Raw genomic sequence first — 23,775 nt, forward strand, 5'->3', positions numbered from 1 at the left:
TATGAGACGCATTTCTTGTCCATAACACAAAAAAGCTGATAACATTCTGCGACACGCACCTTCCATTCAAAACTCGTGCAACGTGCACGATTTTTTTCAGCACACGCCATCGAGCTTCGCCTCCTTCCATACTGGTAAATATTATTAAATCAAATTCTAAATAATTGACTCACATCTCAATTAATAGCTTAACACGTCATTATATGTGCTAAGTGATGGTATTACTTTTTAATTTTCATCGTTTCCTTTGATACGGCCATGCTCTCTATCAGTCTCAGAATTTCTCATCCTTTACTCTCGCGCGATCAGTCCTGGTCGTTATCAGCGTCATTTCGCGAATTGCCTCCGACCCGCAAGGAAGCTAGACCAGACTTTTATTATTCGTCGTAGTATCCTACTAGTGGTGAATTCAGTGCATCTCGTTGCTTTTAGTGTCGAAATCAGCAGTATACCACGACCGCGATGCTCACCAGGCCTGTAAGACCCAGCTAAGATCCACATCACTAAATATAGTCCTAATAAAGTTTTTAAAATTTCAGCGAGATTCATTCGTTCGGTTCACGCTACTACTGATGCTGTTGATTACACAATCACATGCTACCTGGCGCCAGAACAACGGACAACAGCTGTATACTAGCAACCGTCAGCCACCACTATCCACGGAAGTCAGCTGTAATGATCTGTTTACGACGGATCGCGAGAGCTACTACCAGAAGCGATACGAGGGAACGCTGGCGCTGAAGAGTGACGTTACGTTGCGAGATGTCGAAATCGATCTTCGTTTTGACCGCGACGTCGATCTCTTGGTGGTACGGTTTTTCTTCATTTCAAAAAAGGCATTTATGCTCCATAAAGACGAAAATATTCTTTATCTGGGCTGTCAGAAGTTACAGAGAATTTTACTGAATTCAGCGATTGGAGATACCGACTTCCACTTGAAATAATTTTACGAATGAAAACGGTAGTGCAGTGAAGAGATTACACTCCTTTCGGATTTATTCTTACGCGCTGTTTGTTTACATGCATCAATCAATGAAGGTCTACAGCGTGCAAAACAAGTGCATATTGATTACATATACTTCACAACCTGTTCTTCGAATCGATTTGCGGAACTTGCCCGCATTCTTATGTGTCGAGGGGATTCACTGCGTTGTTGCAATAGTTGCCGGTTAATGTTAGCTTGTGCTAAACTGTGCGTAAGTTAGTGTTGCCCTAGTCGGGAATTAGTCTGTGATGACTAATATGATCACCTGGAAGATTTGATGTAGATTCGAATATGTGACCCGGCAGCCAAATAGTAAACTAACTAGGGAATTAGGTTTTGCGAACGTATTGTCAACAATCGTCGACATTAGGTCGCTAGGGTTAAATATCTCACATGCTGCGTTAGCGTATTTAAATACTCCGTCTGATCAAGCCAATTAAAACAAGACATATAGGCTATTCTAATTTTCAATTTCAGAACTATTTTGGAACTTCCAGCAGCTCCAATAACCGGGACTTCCGCATAACTAAACAGGGCTACACATTATTCGCCCAAACAACTCTGACCATCAAGTTGGAAGTCAGCTATTCAACTGCTCTACAACCATGGCTCGAGGAAGTTCGCCTAAATCAGATACTGCAGTGCCCGTCGAAAACCAGCATTCGGTATGTATGGATTCCATTCAACGCGGATTCGTTTCGCTATAATCTCTTTTAGTACAAGCGCACAAATCATAGAACCGACTCCCACATACCGATATCCTCCACCAAGTTGGAACCTTGGCTATAATCCAGAATCTGGTCCAGCTGTCCCACTGGTGCGGTTGATGCCAAGCGACAATGGTTTGTCTTCATTGTACGACAAACAACGACAGTCGACCTCGACTCGACCGACTGTTCCAAGAAATTTCACCGACAATCGAGAAAACCGGTTTAACTCCTCTTGTCAGGCTATGAATTCGAACATCGTGATTACTCCAGGCCGATGGGATGGCATTCTGACTCTGAACACCGATGTGAAGGTTGATAAGGTTCTTATCGAAATAGTGTTTGATGGACCAATTTACTTATTAGGCGTAAGTTATATCTAACTATGTATAGACACCAGTACTTCAAATTTCACATAATTTCCAGAATTCGTTTGGCGGAGTACGCACTGAGGATAACATTCGATTCATAATCGAAAACAGCACTCTCATTCTAGCGGCGGATTCGGAGGTAGAGCTGCTTTTCTTCATCAAATTCAACGAAATGGGCCGAGTTCCGGATGTCCAGGAGGTCAACTTCAACGGAAGGGATGTTTGTCGGCAGCGACGTAGACGAGTGCTGTCTGAAACGGAAGCCCCTGTCGGTGTATTCGGTTCGAAGCCATCTCTATTCACGGAGGGACCAACTAGGACAACTGTGGGTTGACTTTACTGCACAAATCAAGGGACCGAGTTACATGTGAAAATTTATTAATTTTAGACTTTAAGGCCTGTAGCAGAAGAGGAGTATGATGAAAGTGAGTGTGCATCTTTGTATCCATCCAACGAGTCGAAAGTGTCATCGCGGATCATCGGTGGGATCACAGCTAAAAATGGCGAACTTCCGTGGCATGTGGCAATCTTCTATGATGATGTAAGTTATATTCCCTTTTCAAGATTTTTTTTAATATAAGTATGTAGGTAAATGTATTTTTCGCCATGTCCTTGAACGCGACCCACGACCATTTCGAAATTTCGATGTGAACTGAATTCATTGAAAGGTCATATCCCAATTATTGGGTAATTAATCTTATTAATTATTATCTTTGAATAGGCCATCAAATTTAACACAACTTTAACGCTAGCCATGAATGTATGTTGCAAGCCCTTGCGCAAGGGGAGGAATTTGGGGGTTCAAACCCCTTCCATGAGTGTTTCAAATAACTTTTAAAAATTTATTAACATCGGTATCGGGAGAAATTCCGCTGCTGAGAAACTCTCAGCACAAACTGGCAGATAACTAGAAACGGTTTGTGTCTCAACAGGTGACGATATTTACAACATATCTGAGCATGTCAGCTATCCCGCGAAGGTTGGACAGCTAGTAAGAAGAAGCAGCGATGAACAAAAGCATAAACGATTAATACAAAATAAAAAGAGCAAGAGCACAATCCCTACTGAAATAGTACCTAACAATTGCTCCGGAAAGATGAAGATTTCGAGATACAAGAGGTTAAGGTTTAACCGGTAGGCTTAACTACTGCAAACCAATCCGAGACTACCAGGAGCTAGCATGCAACGGTACCGGTTGAAAATTCCTTCTCGATAACAGACATTTACTCAATTTTTTAGCTCAGTCGATTGATACACCCAAAAAAGCGCGCTCACATTTTCTGTTTTTGCATTCATAATCTCATGCAGTAAAGCATTTCTTTTTGTATATGGAGCTACTCACGCATAGTTTTGAGGCGAGCGCAGTTTCATATCAATTTACTGCTTAATTAACTCACAAATATTCCCTTTCCTCTACCCCAGTGATTCTCAAGCTGGTGTCTGCGGACCCCTAAGGGGCCGTGAAAAGGTTTCAGAGGGTCAGCGAAGACCGGTTGGATATTGAAATTTAAAGCTTTTTCGCAACAAGCAGAAAATAATATATTGCTACCCAGCAAAATCGATCTTCACAAACAGCATTATATCGACGCCTCAGGCTGCGCAGTGAAATGAACCGGCCACAGACAATAATAGCACCTGTAAAGAGGGAAAATTTAGATTGACTTTAAACAAAATCATCTTTGACCTACAGTACATAGCGTTGAAGTGTTATTACATTTGAAAAAAAGCAAATGATTCTAAAAGTTGAAAGATTGGTCTAGAAACGGTACCAAATGGAATTTCGATATTTTTATTTGGAAAAATGAAAGTTTAAAAATCGGGTTTCGGAAAATACCACGAAATGGGTTAGAAATTGAAATGAAAAAAATATTTCTGACCAGTATTGTCACGAGTCACATTTTCACTGACAGCACGACACCTGACGAAACACTAACGGCTAACGTACACTGGGGTACAAATGTACCCCACGCCAACTTTGACTCCTGCTTCCACGAAGGCTACAGGCAAACTGGTTATACCATCTTTCCCTACTCTTACTAGGAACTCTAAACTGAATTATGGTTGAGGTAAATGCCGAATTCTCGTCTTCATACGGATCCAAAGAAGGCGTGGGGTACATTTATACCCCAGTGTTAACACCAAGAACCTTAGCATATGGATGACGAAAAAATAGAAGTGCAGCGCTGCTCATTAAACCAGAACACATTAGAAGATTTCTGTCAAAATGGAAAGAAGTTACGAACGATACTTGAGGAAAAAAATTCAGTTCGTGTTGTTAAAATGCGGTTGGAAAATAATGCTTGTGCTGGTCAGATTCACACATGCCAATTTTGAATCAGGCGGCACAATGCTCCGAAGTCGCTAAGAAAAAATAACCTACTACAACCATGAACCATTGATAAAACACAATCAATTGCCAACCAACAACTGATGAGCTTTGTATGTCAGAACTAACTTCCTATACCAACAATGACATAACAACGATTGGTCTAGTGTTCCCGACCCAACAACCAGCACAATACATGCCGATGTATAACGATAACGTGAACGATAACGCAAGAGAAGGCAAATAGGCTGACTTCCAAGTTGTAGTGGACAACACAGCTAATGCATGATTGCGCACTTCCCACCAACCTGGACTCGGCACTTTCCTAGTACTAGTGATCTCAAAACTGCGAGCCGTCAAAGCACATATACTTCAGGTGATAGAGATGGTACTTTTATAGACAGATCAATTGAACTAACCAGTCTATGACAAAAATTTAAAAGGAGAATGGCAAGTGCGCAGTGCAGTTAGAATCCAGCTTTTAGTGCCACAATCAATACCCACAAGAAAAAGACGCGCAGCATTAAGCTGCATCCATAAAACCCTACTGCCCGCAATAATGTTGTGTTATTCTTTTATTTTTATATACTGTGAAAACAAGAAATCTTCACGGCTCAGTTATGCTAACCCATTGAGTCTTGTCAAATATAACAAAAATAAATATAAAAATGTATAACAAAAATAAATATAAAAATGGTTCCGTAATAAGCTAGGGTGATTTTGAAGGGTTCCGTGGTACGAAAAAGCTTGAGAACCGCTGCCCTAGGCCGTAAAGACACACGATTATTAGCTCTTCGAATGAGCTACACAAACTTGCCATCATTGTAGTTGATATGTGTTATTCATGTTATCTATGCACTGGATAGTCAAGGAGCGGTTCGATATTGTATTGTGCAAATATAAGGTAGGCTTCAGCACGAATAAACCATATGAGAGCTTTCCGTTCACAGTTCGAGAGCAGAAAAAAACAGATGCATTAACGCTCCCGAGGATATGTTTTGGGTGTAGGGGAACATGAGGAGACTTGACCATGCGCGAAACTCTACGATTGGCAATAACGTGTTCTATTTGGTTCTTAAAAATTAAAAAAGAAAATTATACTTGTTTCAATCCTTTCAGGTAATTTTGAAAGTTTGAAATGAAAAATCCTTTCCTCGGAGAAAATATTCCTTGACTGTTAAATTTGCGTTAAAAGATGTAATTTTTTATCAAACTTTGTATGGACATAGCCACTCAAGTAATTAATTTTTTTAAAGTACTAATATATCATGTATTCCTTATTAAGTAGTAAAATAACTTTACATAAACCAGGATATTGGAATAGTTGTTACACGACATTGAACGCAAGAACTAATGCTGGGGAGACTTGACCAAGATTTTATGGGGAGATTTGACCAAATTGCAATAAGCTGAAGAAAGATACAAAATTTCTGATATTTACTCTTACCTACTGTTCATGTTAATCACATCACAAAAAAGCTCACCTCAAGCACCAATCTATATCTTTATAGTAGGGTAAGGTGGGGCAAATCCGACCGTTGGGTACACCCGACCCCCTCTTCTGTTATCGAAAATCGTAAGCACTACGCGACCTAATATCAATGTTGTCGTGAAGAGAATTGAAACTAATCATAATGGTGGCTTGGCAGCATTTTATTAGTATACATTGAGATGCTCAAACGACAATAAGTGTGTTTTTACAACTTTTGATTTGATTTTTGTGCATCATTGACTTCAGGATATTTCTAATTGTTAAAGTGATTGTATAAAAAAGTGGATTAAAATTCTTTGTTTAAAATCCTACAAAGTGCATAGATGAATTTAGTCCAACTTTTTCATAATTTTTTTATCGCATCGTAATGAAAAATGGCGCGGTGGGGCAAATCCGACCTCTAAATAGTGGGGTAAATCCGACCGTTTTTTGCGAAGAAAATATTTATTTATCAAATTGAAAAAATATTTTTATTATTATTATTTATTATTTATTATTTTTTTGCACAATGGTTCATAATAACAAACGAAAAACACAAAAACGTGATGAATATAGTATTCGTCGAGCAATTGCTCAGATGCAAATAAGAGTATCTTTACATGCTACTGCTTGTGATTTTGGCATTCCAAGATTGATATTGAATTCCATTTTCTTCGTGTTACAATTAATATCTGTACTAGATCAACCAAAAACATAGGCGGTCGGGTTTACTCCACTATTTTTGAAAACAGTAAAAATGAACTTTTTCATAAAATTTTTCTCCAAATTTTCTAAAGGTACGAATAAAATGCTATACATAGAAAATTACCCAGAACCTAGTCTAACCTTTAATTTGGTATTTAAAACGACTTGATCCGATGTAAAATGAGCATTTTACAATAAAAACCTTTCGCTAGGTCGGATTTGCCCCACCTTACCCTACTAGTAAACAAAATTAGCAGTTATATCGCTGATCTCGCGCCGCGTGAACATGCAATGTGAGTAGTACAGTTAATCGTAGGTTTGACTGAAAACCTGGTCAAGTCTCCCCATGTTCCCCTACACAAGACTCGGTCCTCCAGGCCTCGGCAAAAATCTTCAAAGTTTGATGGTTTCTATACCTTTCTTTTATAAGAAACGTAAAAAAAATCAAAACATGTAGAGAACATCACTGACTATTGTCATTTCGACTGCGATCTACTGTATTAGTTACGGCGTCGTTTATGTTTTCGTGTGTTGTTCTGTGAAAACGCATTATGTTCATACTCAGTACAAAACATTTTATCAATGTTAAAAAAATGCACGGTTAGTTTTTTCTCACGTAAAAATAAAAGATCACGATCGCTATGTTGGTTTTTCGACATTTTTGTTTTTGAAAAATAAAACGGACATCAACATGAAACATACGCTTGGGGCACTATAGGTCAGCCGTTTGGGGACACTATCGGTCAGTACTATCATGTAAATTAGAATTATTTTGACAGGAAAATTGAGCGTAATTTTGTGCGAAAAACGCCAAAACGAAGTGAAGAGGACGTAAAGAACACAATTGCATCTGTTCAAGATGGCGCCAGTATTCGATCCAGCCTCTAAACAAATCAAGGTTCCGTTCAAAACATTACGTCCTCGTGCGAAAGGAAAGTGCTCGTCATCAATAAAATTGCATCAAATATTTTGCGTAAGTTAACAAAATAATAATTTTAAGTGTTGTTGAAGTAGATAATCGAAAAAACATGAACGAAAAAGAGAAGAAAGAGGAATAAAAAAATGCTCCGAGTCGCACAGCTAAGCAACCACGTGAGCTGGAATGCACAACTTCAATTCCACACTCTAGCGAGGACGATAACACCGGAAAAGTCAAAGCCTGATGCAGCTGCTGAAGAAACATTTTTTTTCAGCATGTTTTTCAACGTTTTCTTCCGCAGTTTCGTAATTTTTCGCATCATTTGCCACTTCCTCATTTTCTTACCTGAATGACGTCAATAGATTGCATGTATTACAGTAATGTTTCGATTATATCACTATGCGTTTATATCAATACTCGTTTATATCACCCTCGATTATATCACGGTTTTATCTCGATTATATCACGCTTTTTCAAAAACAGACAAGGCACACTACGTTTTGATTCAATTAAGCCACATGTTGTGTCCTGGCACCTTTAGTATTTTTTTACAATTGATTTTCTTATTTACATGTAGGGTAATGAGCCTATTATTGGGTTTCGGACTATTTCGTTAAAGGTTTATATATGATGAGGTCGGTCAAAAAGTCGAACTTTTTTATTCTTTTATCTGAAAATATAGATTCTTAAGAAAGTATCTGAAATTTTTATAGAGGTCTAAGTAGTAGAAGCAAAATTATAGCGCTGTTCATCTTGTTCCTTTAAGTGAACGGAGGGCGTGGCGCGAAACTTTAAACGTGAATAATCTCGAAATCATGTTACCAAGACGTTGTTGCAATGACTAGGATTGCCGAAATATCTTTCGGCCGATTCCAATTTTAGTTTCTTCGTAACTTATTTGCCGTGCCCTTAAGGGACCGTCTGGTGTAGCAGGTAAACAAATCGACTTCTTTTTTTAATTATTAGTTATCCCCAGGAAAATCTAACAAAATAATGAGAAAAACAAAATACGCAAGATATAGTAGGTATACCGAGATATGCATTTTCTCTTGAATTGATGTGAATACTTTTATTTTGAAAGGATAATATTAAAAATTGGAGATGGAACTACTTCTATGGATGTTGAAACAAGGAGAACTGAATCGCAGTCTCTTCGAATACACTGATTTTAATAGTCAAGATGTTTGTCCAAATCCTTAACGAGCCTTATTCCTTCAAGTTTAGTTTTGGGTCGTTCAGCAATTTTAAGAAACGGTACGGGATACGTAAAGTGAAGCAGTATGGATAAAAATTATCGGCTGATGCCAAACCGTTGTACTCAATGCGTTTAACAAAAAATGGCAGACGCTGCTCTAACCAACGGCTTCAAATGAATAGTATGATAATAGAAACATGGCAAAAATAGGCTCATTACCCTGCTATGATTTATTCTTTTGAATAACTTTAACTTTTTATTACTTTTTGTTTATAGAAATACATAGGTTAAAGCTTGAATGTAAATTTTTGTTTTGTTTTGAATTGTATCATATATAATAATATAATAATAATAATAATGATATAATCGAAACATTACTGTATTTGTGTTATTAATTTTTGAATAATCTGCAGTATTTTTTTATAATTCGTTTATTTGACACGGCTCATAGCGGTAGCTTAACAGAGCCGTGGATCTTATATATGTTTACAAATGTAAAAATAAAAATATAAACAAATATTATCATAATACATATTGCATCTCGTGCACGCAACTTTTTATTGCGAGCGGAGACCTTCTTTCGCGGGGTTTGCTGGCAATCTGCATCTGGGGGGTCATTCAATTCTTTTTTGTTTTTCACGTCCAGGTCGAAGCCGTCTTGGTGTCCGCGATCAGATGTTTTTGCCTGTTTCTTGCACTTATTGTTGACCAGCGTAAATCCGTCGCTGTTATCCTTGCCAATGTTGCTTACAGTTGATTTTGCGGTACTGGATGCTTCTTTTGTGGTTGTCATTATGGTCTGTGCAACTGCTGCCACAAATTTGGCCACCGTTTGTGGTACAGGCATTGAAAACTTTGTTTTGGGTTGGTTTGCCGTAGATGAGTTGGCAGTCGGTTGAGATGCGTCTTCCGTGCAAGGTTGTCCATGATGAGCTGTCTGATTACAATACTTGCACGTAGGACTTTGCCCCTCATGGGTGCATAGCGTAGTTTGCATAATTGTAGTTCCGTGAGTTTTGAGTTTTATTGTCAAGTAGGAGGGTATAGGCCTTTCAACCCGCACCCTCACTACAAAAACGCCGTTAGGAGTACCCGGGAAGAAGTTTCTCTAAGTATCAGGTGTAACGGATTCTACTTCTCCGTATTGCGACCTGCATTTTGCAATTGGCTCAGGAGGGGTACGAGGTGATAGGTCATATAACCTTACATCTATATAATCATTCTCAATATATACGGGAATCTTAATGCCTACGTTGTCACTTTCAACCACGTGTTTTAAGTTGTTGTTCAAAACGAAACGCTCGGCTTGTGCTAACGTGTTGAATGATATTAACACCGCATTGCGAAGATGATGATACTGAAGGTACAACACTTCCGTAAGTCTAAGTTGCATTTTTACCTTCAGAAGGTATTCCACTTCACTAAAACTCGGTCGTTTTAAACAAAATTTAAAGTCAACGACCGCAGCGTTGGCTCAGAGTAGAGCTTTTTCGTCAACTTTATTCATGATGACAAGAATAATCCGATGTTTCCTTTGTTCTCGAGACAATGCACACTAGATCGAGAGGCCTGTTGTTCACTTGGCTCGATTGTACGTCTGACTGCGGCAGAAGTAGAAAGTAGACTGAATCTGCAGTATTCATATTCTTCAAAAAATTGAACCGCTGAATTTCTAGGTGTTTCAGTGGTTTCAGTTACAGTTCAGTTACTTCGTAAAGTACCTTCTCCTTATTCGACTTGACCCCACTTTACCACTACCTGAGAAAGAAAAGTTGATTTTTTTAATGATTATCACCTCCTTTTTCACTGCATTTTCATATACATCTTTTGAATCACAATCAGCATCATTGTAAAAATCCATATTTTCCTGGAATTTGAAATTGTTTTCGTGAAATTACCAGAACAAGCTCACATAGACACACCAGTGGGGGAAAGGGTACAGAGATTGTCCACGCTTGTCCGCGGAGGGGTGGAGGGGGATCAAAAACCCGCATGTTTCTGTCTATGTGGTACATGAACGGAAAACTCAACGTAGGGGTTAGGTATTTTTTTTTTTCGTAGAATGTGTTTGCAAAATTTGAAAGAAATCGGTTTTGTAGTTTTTGTAGTAGTTTTTGAATGGCAGTTAACACCGCAAATCGTGTTTTGTTACAGACATGTTCCACAAAAAATTTCGTCGCCGAGCCGCTTGTCGATATTTTTGCACGAAAAAATTACAGAATGTTATTGAAATGATACATTATAATACACAAAAGTTTTGGTAAATTCGCTTCATCCAAAGTTTTAAAAAAAAACTTTTAAAAAATTGATTTTTTTCTTGCTGAAACCCTTACTCCATCCCCCCCTGAACACCCATTTAACTAAGCATTGGCCACGTCTGAAAAGATAATTCTTTGGCAGCAACCCGTCAAAAGTTTGCTTGACAGAACGGTCATTTTTGATTTCAAATTCCAAAATTTGGAAACGTTATTCATGCGTATTATTCGCACGATGAAATTGCACCAAAAACTGAAGTAATTAAATAAAGAATTAGAATCGTACGTCAAGTCAGTTGTCAAATCCTACTCGAAAAAAGGGTAAAACACCCTTTATAAGGATTGCGAGAAAATCTTTAAAAATAATTTTTTTTTCTCTAAATGTGCTGTTATAAGATAGCACAATAGTGACGAGTTGTTAACCAAATAAACCAGAGAAATAGTGTTCTGTACGTGTCTAGATGCTGTGGTGTTTTCCATACTAATATTCATACAAACTTTAAATACTGTGCACAAAACCGGGGAGCAACCATTCGCTCGTAAAATTGTCATTTGAAGCAAGTACTATGCTAGAAAATGACATAAAACGAACCACTCTATCCGGCATTTCACGTTCCATGATGGCGGTCTAAATTATTTAGTTCGTAATACCAAATACAAATTATATTTGTATTTGGTAATACGTATAATTGACCTTTTTGACAATAATCGCTTACGTTATCCGCCCAACAAGAGGAAGTCATCCTATGTTAGTCCAATGCGTTGAGTGTTTATTCAATGAACGCCCGACATCTTCAACGGGGCATCGCTGTCAAGCTCAAGCATTGCGTAAAAGATTATTTTCTAAAAAAGGGCAATTAAACATATTACGAACTAAACTAAAAAGCTGGATTGACCATCTTTCTATCCGTCATCCGTTCCCTTAGATATTTAATAACTAAAACTTATCTTCAACTTCATTCTCACTAGCAATACCAGTGTGGCGGCAGTATTATCGCCCGGAGGAGCATCCTGACAGCCGCCCACTGTCTAACAAAAGAAAACACTAACGAAACACTGCAATTTGATCTGCTAAAAGTGTACATCGGCATTGTGGACCTAAATCTGGTGGACGATTATTTTTACCATGCCGCGTCCGACATTCTGATCCATCGGGATTACAATGCTGCACAGCACACGACAGATATTGGTATTCTGAAACTTCAGAAAGACGTCATCTTCAACAGCTTCATTAAGCCGGTCTGTTTGTATCGAAATACAACCGACATCAGCACATTCTATAGTCGCTACGGAAAAATTGCCGGCTGGGGTTTTAACCGAAATGGAGTTGTGACTAAGGTACTGAATTATCTGGACATGCCCGTGGTATCTCAGAAGAAGTGCTCACAGACAAACGTACAGTACAATACGGTTTTGGCGCACGGCGAGTCGTTTTGTGCGGGACATTCAGACGGTATGCGTTCTAACTATGTTGCGTTTGTAGCGCGGGGACATACTAATATTTTTTTTATTTATTTCGACAGGAAACTCTGTTTGCAACGGAGACAGCGGTGGAGGACTGGTATTCATCGATAACTATCGATACTATCTACGAGGTATTGTGTCCATTAGTGCACAGAAGCGTAACCAGCTGATGTGTGACCCAAATCGGTATTCCGTCTTTACAGATGTATCAAAATTTCTTAAATGGATACGAAAAAATATAGAATAGCTAAAGAAATGGTGCTTATTGTCAAGTTGACAGATCCAAAAACGACTTCAGTCTCCAGTATCCATGTACTGTGTCATTTATTGCATCTATTTAGCAACCGTCCTTATTTTCAAGTTTTTTGGGAAGCGTCCTTATTTGACTTCAAATGCATTCCTCGTGCGTATTTGCTATAACATTTTAATCTATGAGTAACAATTTTCGAAAAACTGACAGCGATAAAAAAACACAGTGTAAACAATACACTCTAAACTACTTTTACTCAAATTTTAAAGAGAAAATACCCAATGGGTTATTTTCTATAGCGTTTTATCCGTGATGCAATTTGATGTGGGACACCCTTTAACTAGAGCACTCTAGTTAGAGTGCGGCCAAGACGCGTTTGACGTATCCAAACGAACAGAAATCTGACGTATTTCTATTGTGAATACGTCAAATTTCATGTTCGTTTGGATACGTCATGGCCTCTTGGCCACACTCTAACTAGAGTGGTCTACCTTTAACAGCGTTTTTCTCGAAACCGCGTTTTTCAAATTGGCGAACACGATAGCTCAAAAACTAATCGACGAATTGACTTGATTTTTTTATGAGAATGCACATTATGTGTAGTCTGTCGATGAACCACAGAAAACCAAATAAAAAAATATTTCTCTCTATTATTTTGATGAAAAAAGTGCGAATTTTACAGTAAAATATGAGATTTTTCGGTTTTCATGAATTCAAGATCTCGAAAATTTTTCATGAATTCAAGATTTCGAACATTTTTCCATTTTTTGGTGCATCGAGTAACTATAAGTCTAAAATTTACAAATTTTATTGAATCTTATGTGTCAGACAATTTTATCAAGAGTTATCGTGTTCGCCGCGGCGCTCTTCGACGTGGAAATGGTTGGACGTCTACTCTTGGAACGCTCGTATGTGTGCCTCTGCGCGTGACTTAAAATAGTTTTTTAACACAATGGATGTGTACACACTTAATTTGAATCACTGGGTACAGTAAAATTGTACTGGAGTTTTGAACCAGATGTACTGTGCTGTGGACATGCTGTGTGGAGTGCTGTCCCGATTAACAATGAGGCGAACGAGATATTTGCAGATACGTAATTTAGTAGGACAACTGTCAAGTTGAATTTATTCTGTTTTTTTAAATTTAAAAATCAGAAATAATTAAGGTTTAAGAATGATATGAGTGTACTCGTAAGGACACCCGCTATCAATACATATGAAAAACTGGAGAAAATTTCGGCGTCTGTTCTCTAAGGCTAATAAAACAACCAATAACTGTGAACTTTAGTAAGAGTGTGGCCATGAGGTAAAAGAAGACACATGACATATCCAAACGAGCATATCATGCTCGTTTGAAAAAGTTTACATTTAATTGGATTTGAGTAGATGTTACTAAAAATTTGGAAAAGTCCACATTTAATTTGATTTGAGTAGATATTAGTCAAAATTTGGAAAAGTCCACATTTGATTGAAAATGAGTAGAAGTTACTCAAAATTTAGAAAAGTCCACATTTAATTGAAAATGAGTAGAAGCTACTCAAAATTTGGAAAAGTCCACTTTTAATTGGATTTGAGTTGATATTACTCAAAATTTGGAAAAGTCCACATTTAATTGATAATGAGTAGAAGTTACTCAAAATTTGAAAAAGTCCACATTTAATTGGATTTGAATTGATATTACTCAAAATTTGGGAAAGTCCCTTTTTAATTGGATTTGAGTAGATATTACTCAAAACTTGGAAAAGTCCACATTTAATTGGATTTGAGTAGATATTACTCAAAATTTGGGAAATTGGATTCTGAGATGATTATGACTTTCATTGATTTATAAACTATAGTTTATAAATGAGTAGTTTATGAAAAAATAAATTCAGTTTGGACAAAGAAGTTTTTTTTAAATAATGTTTTCTTTAAAAGTGCCCAACTTGAATTTTTGACAGTAGGTAGGGAACTTAATTATCTATCTAGGAACAAAATTTCATCCTAATCAAAGATGTTTTTTTTTGTAAATCGATTTTAAATTTTTAAAATCGATTTTTTTTTCAGTGCAGGAGTTGAAGAAGAATTTAATATTTTTAATCAAAATTTTGACTAATTATGTGAAAATCACTCCTACAACATTTTATTGTAGAATTTGTCATTTTTGCACTATAGCCATTTGAAAAAAAAAAAATGGTTAAAAAAGTCAAATTAGATATGAAAAACGCACAAACATCCACCTTATCTTGTTTGTGCTATTAATCTGTAGATGTCGCTGCAGGTAATTGAGCTTTGCAGCAAAATGCAGCCTCGGTAAAACTGTTTGTTGCCTGAAGCTTCCACCAAATGCCAGTAGCGCTAGCTACACTTCAAATGTTCAAGGTCTGTTCACATGAATTGTACAATACTGTTTAAAAGTTGGATTCAAAACAAGTAATTGATAATATATGAGAAATCACGCTTTCTGTTGCATCGCTTCTTCTACACAAAATCTGAACACTTTTATCACATCAAAATAAAGTTTTTTTGCATTCGATAAGTTTCACGTCGTGTTAACAAAATTGGCTCCCAGCGATGTGAACGTTGCTTTAAGCGCGTTCGCTGTCATTTTTGGCAACTAGCCGAGCCAGGAATCCAGCTTATGTTGGCTTCACTAATTTTTCAAAGAAACGTCAAAACATTCACCCTCTTGGCAAAATGACAATCAGACATAGTGAACTATCAAACAAATTTTACTCATTTTTGAGTAAAAGCGTTTTAGTTGTAAAGAGTAGCTGAGGATAAACGTGTAGCCAATTTAAGAACTTTGTTTGTAACAAAATGAACAAAACTAATTCTACAATCATGAGTAATCGAACGATCGCGGGTTGTCTTCCTCGGTTTTTTGGATCGGGTACGGCGGTCGCGGTCACGGCTTCGGCTGTAGCTATTCGAACGAGTTGAGAGCTCATGAAAGCGGGAATGTGGAATGCGGCCCGAGATCTCGCCCTGCACACTCCGGATGGAACTTACCACGACCTCCTTTGCTACGCCCTTGCCGGTAAAGTATTCGAAAGGAGCACAAACTTAGCGGACCGTTATAAGAAAAGACATCCTCAATCTCTTGCTTGCTGACGGTGTTGCCTGGTTCTCCAACATAGGATAAACAAAGCATTGTGAAGATACCGAGACATTTTTCTTGATTTTGGAGCATCACATTTTATACTTTTTACACCAAAAGCAAATTTTGCCAAAAAACAACGAAAGCTTCCCCTTTCCGAGTTCGCCCTTGATTCTTGCGGAAAACGAAAAAGGATTTTTTTCTTTCTTAGCTATTACAAAATTTGGTTGCTATGGTGTGTAAATAAACATTAAGAAAATTGAGGCAGTGTTGCGTGAGAAATTCATATTTCATTATTACCGAGGGGTCGCTCAATGTACTGGTAACTGGCGGTTAGTTTCATTTGAAAATTTTCTACTGATTTGACAGTTCATTCGCAAATTATCCATCTCAAGCAGGTAGCGCCCCCTATATATATTTTCTGCGTAAAGATGCCAATCGAAGTAGGTCATCTCCATTAGAAAAACTCTAGAAAGAGAACTGCAGAGACTCCATTTTGGGTCGATTGGATTCGCGTTTATATGTCAAAAAACCTATTTTAATCCACCTAGCGGTGCAATTGTGCCTTTCTCAATCATGAATCACGAGAATGTGTGCGTTGTTTATACTCATTAAAAACTTTTAAATGCATATATTACATTTTATTATCATACATCACATGACAACTATATACAGGAAAATAAATCATTATTCGAGTTCTAAAATTTTGAAAAAGAAAAAACAGCCACGGTAATATTGAACTGAAAAAAGGTGCGAAATCGGCAAAGTCCCAAAAAGTCGATTTTTATAAAAAAAAAAATTTCGAGATAACATTAAATCTCGACGTTTCATGCATTTTAAAGATGTTTGGCATCAAAAATACGAATTCGATTTCTGAAATTTCATGGGGTCCCCCCTTTGAAAAAAAAATTTTGAGTTCCGGCTTATATGGGAATTTCATGTGTGACCGGACCGTTCAGTCTATATTTCCGGAACCATACAAGCGATCCGTGCGAAATTTTACAGACATCTGTGGGGATAATAGAGCTATCATTTGGGACTAAGTTTGTGAAAATCGGCCCAACCATTTCCGAGAAACTGATATGAGTTTGCTAGTTATGAAAGATGGCCGCTTTTCCCGGGCACTTCCGGAACCGTCTATAGTGGTCAATGTAGTCAACGAAAGTTTGTTTGGCCGTCGGTGACCTAGAACTGCAAAGTTAAGTTATTTGAGAGACATTTTAGCGAAATTTTTACCTTTTTTGCTTCCATCGGGGTATCGGTTTGAATCACAATTTGCTATGTGATCGCACGCCACAACCCGTAACTCCGGAACCGGAAGTCGGTTGGGGATAAAATTTAATAGCCATTTACGGGGACGCAACATCTTTCATTTGAGACTAAGTTTGGTTGATTCGGTCTAGCCACCTCCGAGAAACCGATGTGACTGTTAGTCTGAATTTGGATACTTCCGCCGGGGCTTCCGGAACCGAAGATGGGGGCCAATGTGACCAAAGAGACTTTGAATGGCTGTTAATGACCTAGTACTACAAATCGAAGCAGTTGTGGTCACATTTTGGAAAAATTTTCACCATTATACATTCATTGCAGAATTTCTTAAAATCGACGTTTTCTGCGTGATCGTACTCATCACCCTGTAATTCCGGAACCGGAAGTCGGATCCATTAGAAATTCAATAGCAGCCTATGGGAACGTTGCACCTTTCATTTGGGACTAAGTTTGTAAAAATCGGTTCATCCATCTCTGAGAAAAGTGAGTGAGATTGTGTTCGCGTACACACACACAGACGCACATACACACACACATACATACACACACACATACATACACACACACAGACATTTGCCGAACTCGACGAACTGAATCGAATGGTATATGTCACTCGGCCCTCCGGGCCTCCGTTAAAAAGTCGGTTTTCAGAGCAATTGCAATACCTTTCTATTGAGAAAGGCAAAAACGAATCCAATCGAACATTGCCTATCCTTATAACATTGAACGTGTTGCCATACAATGCTGGGGCATACGTTGCCAAAAATGCTGTTTTTCTCTCCGCAGTTCTCTTACTAGAGTTTTTCTAATCTCCATCCAACATCGGTACTACATCATTCCGATTAATCTCACCTACTTTTACTCATTTTTGACAAGGTACGGTTTTTGTCAGAAACGCGTCAAATCTACTGATTCGTGAAAAAACCGTACCTTGTCAAAAATGAGTAAAAGTAGGTGAGGCTATTCGGAATGATGTAGTACCGATGTCGGATGGAGATGACCTCCCTCTAAGAACGGTTGGTTTGAAAATCGTCCAATGAAGGACGTTCGTTGGACCAATTTGGACGACGTTCAAATAACCGTTCAACAAACTTCGATCCTTGGACCCGCGTTGAACGATTTTGAAACAATTTTTTGGGCTACTTCGATCAGACATTATATTGAGCTTTGAAACAAATTTTACTCATTTTTGAGTAACAGCGTTTTAGTTGCAAGGAGTAGCTGAGGATAAGCGTGCAGGAAAATATGACGTCACGTCACCCTCTTGGAAAAAAGCAAACTGTATCACCTTGCCAATTCATGAGCTGAAAGGTGTTGCATGACTAATTTTGGTTTTTGCCGCAAATCGCCAATAATCTTAAATGATTTATCATCGCGCCATCTGTACACCGACACGTGCTTCCACACTGTTCAACTCCGCGGTGATTGCCACTTGGACAGCGCTGCAGTCAGATAAGTGTTTTAGCCGAACTGGCGACTGGCATCCCTGGATGTGACGAAAACAACCAGAGATGCCAGATTTGCAGACAAGTCTGCAAATTCGCAGACTTTAAATTTTAGCTGCAGATTTTTTCGATGACGCAGATATTTGCAGATTTTTTAGTTTGGTTGCAGATATTTGCAGATTTTTTAGTTTGGTTGCAGATATTTGCAGATTTTTGAATATAAAGGCTTTTGGTTACACTAGCTTTCCTGACATTTTTTGTTCTTCCCAGACTTTTAAAATTATTATCGCAGACATTTGAGAAAAGTACCTGGCATCTCTGAAAACAACGGAGCAGTTCAATACAAAAATGGCAAACAGTAACAGTTACTGTTATAAGTTATGATTAAGGGAAGTGATTTGCACATTATTCGTATTATGTATCATTACTTATCACGCGGAAAGTAAATCGTAGGGTCGTACAACAACAACATTATTGATATATTCAGTATTGCGACTGTTTTGCAGAGTGTCCGTAATCGTAATTCTGTAAAATCTAAAAAAATCGAATCTGATTATCAAAGAAAATGGAAGTGGATTCTGTTCAAAGCGAGTCAGATTTTGCCACCTTTCATGATATGCCGAACGAGGTAATATATAATATTCTTATATAACGCCAGTACCCGACTGACATGCGACAATATTCTCAGATCATGCAGATGATTTTTCGTTGCCTTCAGTTTCGTGATCTTTTGAATGCATCTTTAGTCTGCCATCGATGGAATCAGTTGGTTTTCTACTTTTTCGGTAATCGAATTCAGCTACGTGTACAGGCATATAAACGGCTAGGGTTGAGTTTCGACGAGGACGCCCTGTCGGAGCATCGTCATTACCGAAATGTTAGTCTGAGTTGTGCTACGCTCAACGATTTAAACACATCGTTCACGGAATCTATCGTGGAACATGCTGAAAATCTTCGGTTGAATATCATCACGGAACACAGAGATGGGCTTGTTGATTTTCTTCGAAAAGGAACTCAGTTGCGCAAGCTGCATTTGGAGATTAAAAGATTTATTGGCGAACGTCCGTTAGAAAAGGCACGACTGAAAAGCGAACTAGCCGGGGTTGAAACACTGGCGCTGTTGTTTGAATGCGAATCTTACGGTAGTCGGGTCGTGGTGAAACAGATATTCGAGAAAAATTTTCCGTCCGTACGCCATCTCGTGATACGGTGCAACTTTTCTATGTACGTAGATGTACTGGAAGGATTTATCCCAAGATTATATTCCCTCGAAGTGGATGTTGCAGGTCGACTGATAAACAAATTTATTAAACTTGATGGATTTATTTCGCTGACTTCACTTACACTTAGGATGGTTCCAAAATCGGCACTATCGAAATTGCGCAGTTTCCGAATTGATGATTTTAGAGCCTTTCTGCTAAAGCTGCGACAGTTGAAAACGTTGAGTTTAACTCTTGGTGATCCGGACAACCACGATCTGTGCATGGCAGTTTACGGTGTAACAAATCTTGAGAAGCTGAAGTTTTCATTATACACTTTTGGATTCCGTCCATTCCCTCCAGAGGAATCATGCATCTATTTAGATGGCATTCAAAAAATGGTCAATCTTCGTTCTTTATATATTTCAGCTTCTCGTATACGATACCCACCAGATCTAAATATTCAACCTCTAGTTCACATAACCGAGCTAGTATTATCCATAACTACGCCAAGATGTTCGTATATTTTAGCGAACGGGTGTAAGTTGAAGCAGCTATTTCCAAACATGAAGAGCTTAGAAACACATGGAGGTGGATTAAATGAATCCGAGGCGAAGCTGCTAGTTGATTGGTGGCCAAATCTTGAAATCTTGTTTATTCATTCGGGTTATGTTTCGCAGTCTGCGCTGCGCGTGTTATGGCAGCTATCAAATCTGCGAGTACTGAAACTGATAGGATGCTTCGAAAATGTGGTAAGAAGATTTGGGTTAGAGGCCTGACTGTAGCAAGCATTTCAGAGATTTGATTTCTTTTTTAGCTTTCAAACAACTTGCTGTACGATCTGCTTCTAGCAATGTCAAATCTGCAACAGTTCCATTGTACTGATCAAATGCTGGACCCGACTGTGGTAGAGGAACAGCTTACAAAAATGAATTTGAAATGTTCTGTGTTTCTAAATGGACGGCTTTTAGGTGCAGGCCTACAGTAAGGATTAGCGAATCCTTATCAAGTGTAAGTTGGTACCTGATGCTCTTTTTCATTGTTATTTTATGTAAAATGAAATACAAAACCAAAAATGTGTGTTAACGAGATAGAAAAACCTTTTATATTAACAGATCATTGAGAAACATTTCGCTATATAAATATGTGCATCGGCAGAATTTATTTCTATGTATACACTTGTTAATATGAACAAAAACGATGTAGATTAAAATAGGTTAGATATTAGACAGTAGCATTTTTTCAGTTGCTGGTAATGGATCACAGGATTGCCACAAATCTGAAAGAAAGGGTTTAATTTTTTCGATAAGCGGAATAATCTGTTAATTCTAGTCTAAAAACGATGGGAAAGATTTTTTTTTCTTCGATGCAAATAACAGCAGATTTAGTTTAATGAAAATTATTTATATAATTAAAATGTAGCTATACAATAAATGAAAATATCTTGAAACTGAAAACCAAAGATTGCGTGGCTTAACTGCTACTAATGGAATTCCGATCGTGGAGAATAATTTAGCTAGAATATCTACCCATCCTTAGCACTGAGTGCCAACACGATCTCGGGGAATTATTCGCAACTCCGAACCGTGCTTCAGAAATACGTTGCCTGCAGTCTGCTGTGGATTGATTCCGATTCCATCGTCGGTGATAATAGCACTGGTCGCCGGAGGTACCCGAAACTCTTCGGCTGCAAACTTCAGGACGGCAGTGAAAGGAGTCGCTTCGGGAACGCTTAGTCTGGAATTTGAAGAAAATGTTTAAGCATATGGATGAAATCTTTTACCGTACCGATATGTGTAGAGCAATATGGACAGTTAAAGCTAAGAAATTGGCTTACACTTTGAATGGCAGCTTCGGATCCGATGTAAGGGTGATTTTAAAAGTTACTTTCGATCTGTCGATTGGGAAAAATAGTGAAAGTGCATGCGGAATAATTACTAAACTATTTCGATTACTCACGCCATTGCTTATATGCCTAGATTTTTTAAGCCAAAATTTTATTATCCCTTCTTCGGAAAATCTGTACAAATTTGTTGACTGAGGAACTGATAAACCGGCCAAATAATATTTATTAAAAAGTTCTGAAGAAAACCAGTATTCACGTCTGCAATCTGAATCCGAAGTTAAAATAACAAAAATCTCTCGATTGTTGACACGTTGCGGACGAACTGTCTTCTTGTCATCTCACAGTAGAGGCCGTAATATCCACGCGGTCAGGGTGACCAGATTGCGTATTGCAATTCTCGCGTGTTTTTTGTAAACGGCCAATAAGCATACTGGCAAATTTCACTTTGAGAGAAAATTCCGGACAAACCGTAACTCGCCAAAGTTGGACGTTGGCATTTTACAACAGAAAAAAGTTTTCTCTTTCGTTTACTGCTGTCACTAATGATCGGCGATTAATGGTTTGATCAGAATTTCCTTTCAAAACGAATTTTGACAGTATGCTTATTGGCTTTACAAAAAACACACGTGAATTATATCTGAGAAACAAAAATATGCATAGTTAGCATACTTTCTATTTCCGTCTCTTTTCTTCTGCTGTGATTTTTATGCATTTTCATGCATATACTCATAGTAAGCATTCAATGAGTGGATAGACCGAATATGTCCAATGCATAAAATTTACAGCAGAAGAAATGAGAGGTGGATAGAAAAGTATGCTATCGATGAATAAATAAAATTCTGCGTGTCTTGAGTTGTGTACGTTTCATTGGAAACGAGCCATTCAATCATTTTGAAGCGACGAATTGAATTGCGCATTTGATATTGTCCGTACTTTTTCAGAGACGCGACGATTATTTTTCTCAAAATCGTCGAAAAATATGTATTACCCAAGTTTAATGAGTGTTAATTACCCGAATAGAAATGTACAGTAACAAAACCATGATTTTCACTGTGACAGTACAGTAATTTTACAATAATTTACAGTAAGTTTTAGTGTTATGCTACAATACAAAAACAATAAACTTTAACGTTTTTACAGTAAATTTCAATGTAAAATAGACTTTTACAGTGAAAAAGGGGGGTGGTTATGTATCTTAACATTAAAAAAATCAATTCTTCTCCTCACATTTTTTTCTCGAGAACAGTAAAATTTAATGTGAATGCACTGTATCAGTTTTTTGCTGTACAGTGAAATTTATTGTTACATGAAATTTTATTGTAAATCTACTGTGAGAACTTGGCATCGACCAATGTTGAAACAGTAATAACTATAATATTTATTGTTTTATGATTGTTTGTAGGGTAAATGCTATTGTAAAATTCTATCCGGGTATTTACTTTAGCTGAATTTGTCAGTAAAAATGACTGAAAACTGTGCTTCTAAAGTTTCAGGTTTTTGTATGTTTTATTTACAGTAAGGTTTTTACACAAAATTCCACCACCTTCTATTAAAGTGTCATTCATCCCATAAGAAATACATTGCGACGAATCGTGCGCTGAATAGCGCTACGAATCTCGCTGTGACGAAAAATAATCATCGCATGTCCTTTGGAAAAGTACGGACAACATTCTGCGAAAGCCCGTGTTGCACGTTTCATTGGAAATTTGATGTGACGATTTAAATCAACGATTGAATCGTCTTGTTCGTCTATAAATCCCAAGAAAGGACGAACATTTTGTACACACAGAAAAAAAATATTGGTAATAGTAAGAGTATTCCCAAAGACACGACTAGACACTGGCATTCAAAAAGTGTATCGAAAATCTGACTACCCCTCAGTGACTCAGGTAACTGGTACTGTCAATTCTGATATTTCTTGAGAAAATGCATGAAACTGGCAACACCTTCGAATCTATTATTTATTTCAAATAGTTACCGTCGCAGTCCCTGGCTACGCAGGGAAAAATATTACCCGTTAATATTACCAAATGTTCAGCAACAGCGGCAAAAAGGATATTCACGTTTTGTAAACTGCAATAGTGATAAAACGCCAATGGAAAACGAAATCAAAACAGGATATTCGTTGTTAAAATGTTAACGTAAAAAATTCTTGCTCAACCTAAACTGAAATCAGCAATATATCACTTATCTAGAAAACGTGAATTTGTTGATCTACTTCCACTATGGAAAAATGTTGACGTCCAAGGACCACGAAACCAAACACTTGTTTGAGAAGCACAGCAAATC

General features: G+C 37.8%; 3 protein-coding genes across 4 annotated transcripts; 2 read left to right on the top strand and 1 right to left on the bottom strand.

Annotated features, from left to right (window-relative positions):
* The first annotated feature begins 322 nt into the window (after positions 1-322).
* On the top strand, positions 323-12,651 carry LOC131685060 (uncharacterized). The gene is made up of 8 exons (XM_058968461.1): positions 323-477; positions 540-809; positions 1,463-1,650; positions 1,703-2,060; positions 2,119-2,388; positions 2,452-2,604; positions 11,904-12,387; positions 12,458-12,651. The coding sequence occupies exons 1-8, from the start codon at positions 463-465 to the stop codon at positions 12,643-12,645; spliced, it is 1,926 nt and encodes a 641-aa protein (XP_058824444.1). The 5' UTR covers positions 323-462; the 3' UTR covers positions 12,646-12,651.
* Positions 12,652-18,770: 6,119 nt separating this feature from the next.
* On the top strand, positions 18,771-20,853 carry LOC131685061 (uncharacterized). Of its 2 annotated transcripts, XM_058968464.1 has the most exons (4): positions 18,771-18,890; positions 18,948-19,069; positions 19,130-20,392; positions 20,458-20,853. In XM_058968464.1, the coding sequence occupies exons 2-4, from the start codon at positions 19,007-19,009 to the stop codon at positions 20,626-20,628; spliced, it is 1,497 nt and encodes a 498-aa protein (XP_058824447.1). In that variant the 5' UTR covers positions 18,771-18,890; positions 18,948-19,006; the 3' UTR covers positions 20,629-20,853. The 2 variants fall into 2 exon arrangements, with proteins under 2 accessions (XP_058824447.1, XP_058824446.1); XM_058968463.1 differs by having other exon boundaries at positions 18,771-19,069; positions 20,458-20,852.
* LOC131685062 (ubiquitin-fold modifier 1) lies at positions 20,776-21,832 on the bottom strand. The gene is made up of 4 exons (XM_058968465.1): positions 21,600-21,832; positions 21,478-21,534; positions 21,170-21,377; positions 20,776-20,919 (listed from the first exon to the last, which is right to left on the bottom strand). Exons 1-3 carry the CDS (start codon positions 21,602-21,604, stop codon positions 21,176-21,178), a joined length of 264 nt encoding a protein of 87 aa, XP_058824448.1. The 5' UTR covers positions 21,605-21,832; the 3' UTR covers positions 20,776-20,919; positions 21,170-21,175.
* Between the last annotated feature and the right edge of the window lie 1,943 nt (positions 21,833-23,775).

Source organism: Topomyia yanbarensis, chromosome 2 (genome assembly GCF_030247195.1).
Source record: "Topomyia yanbarensis strain Yona2022 chromosome 2, ASM3024719v1, whole genome shotgun sequence".
Taxonomy (NCBI): domain Eukaryota; kingdom Metazoa; phylum Arthropoda; class Insecta; order Diptera; family Culicidae; genus Topomyia; species Topomyia yanbarensis.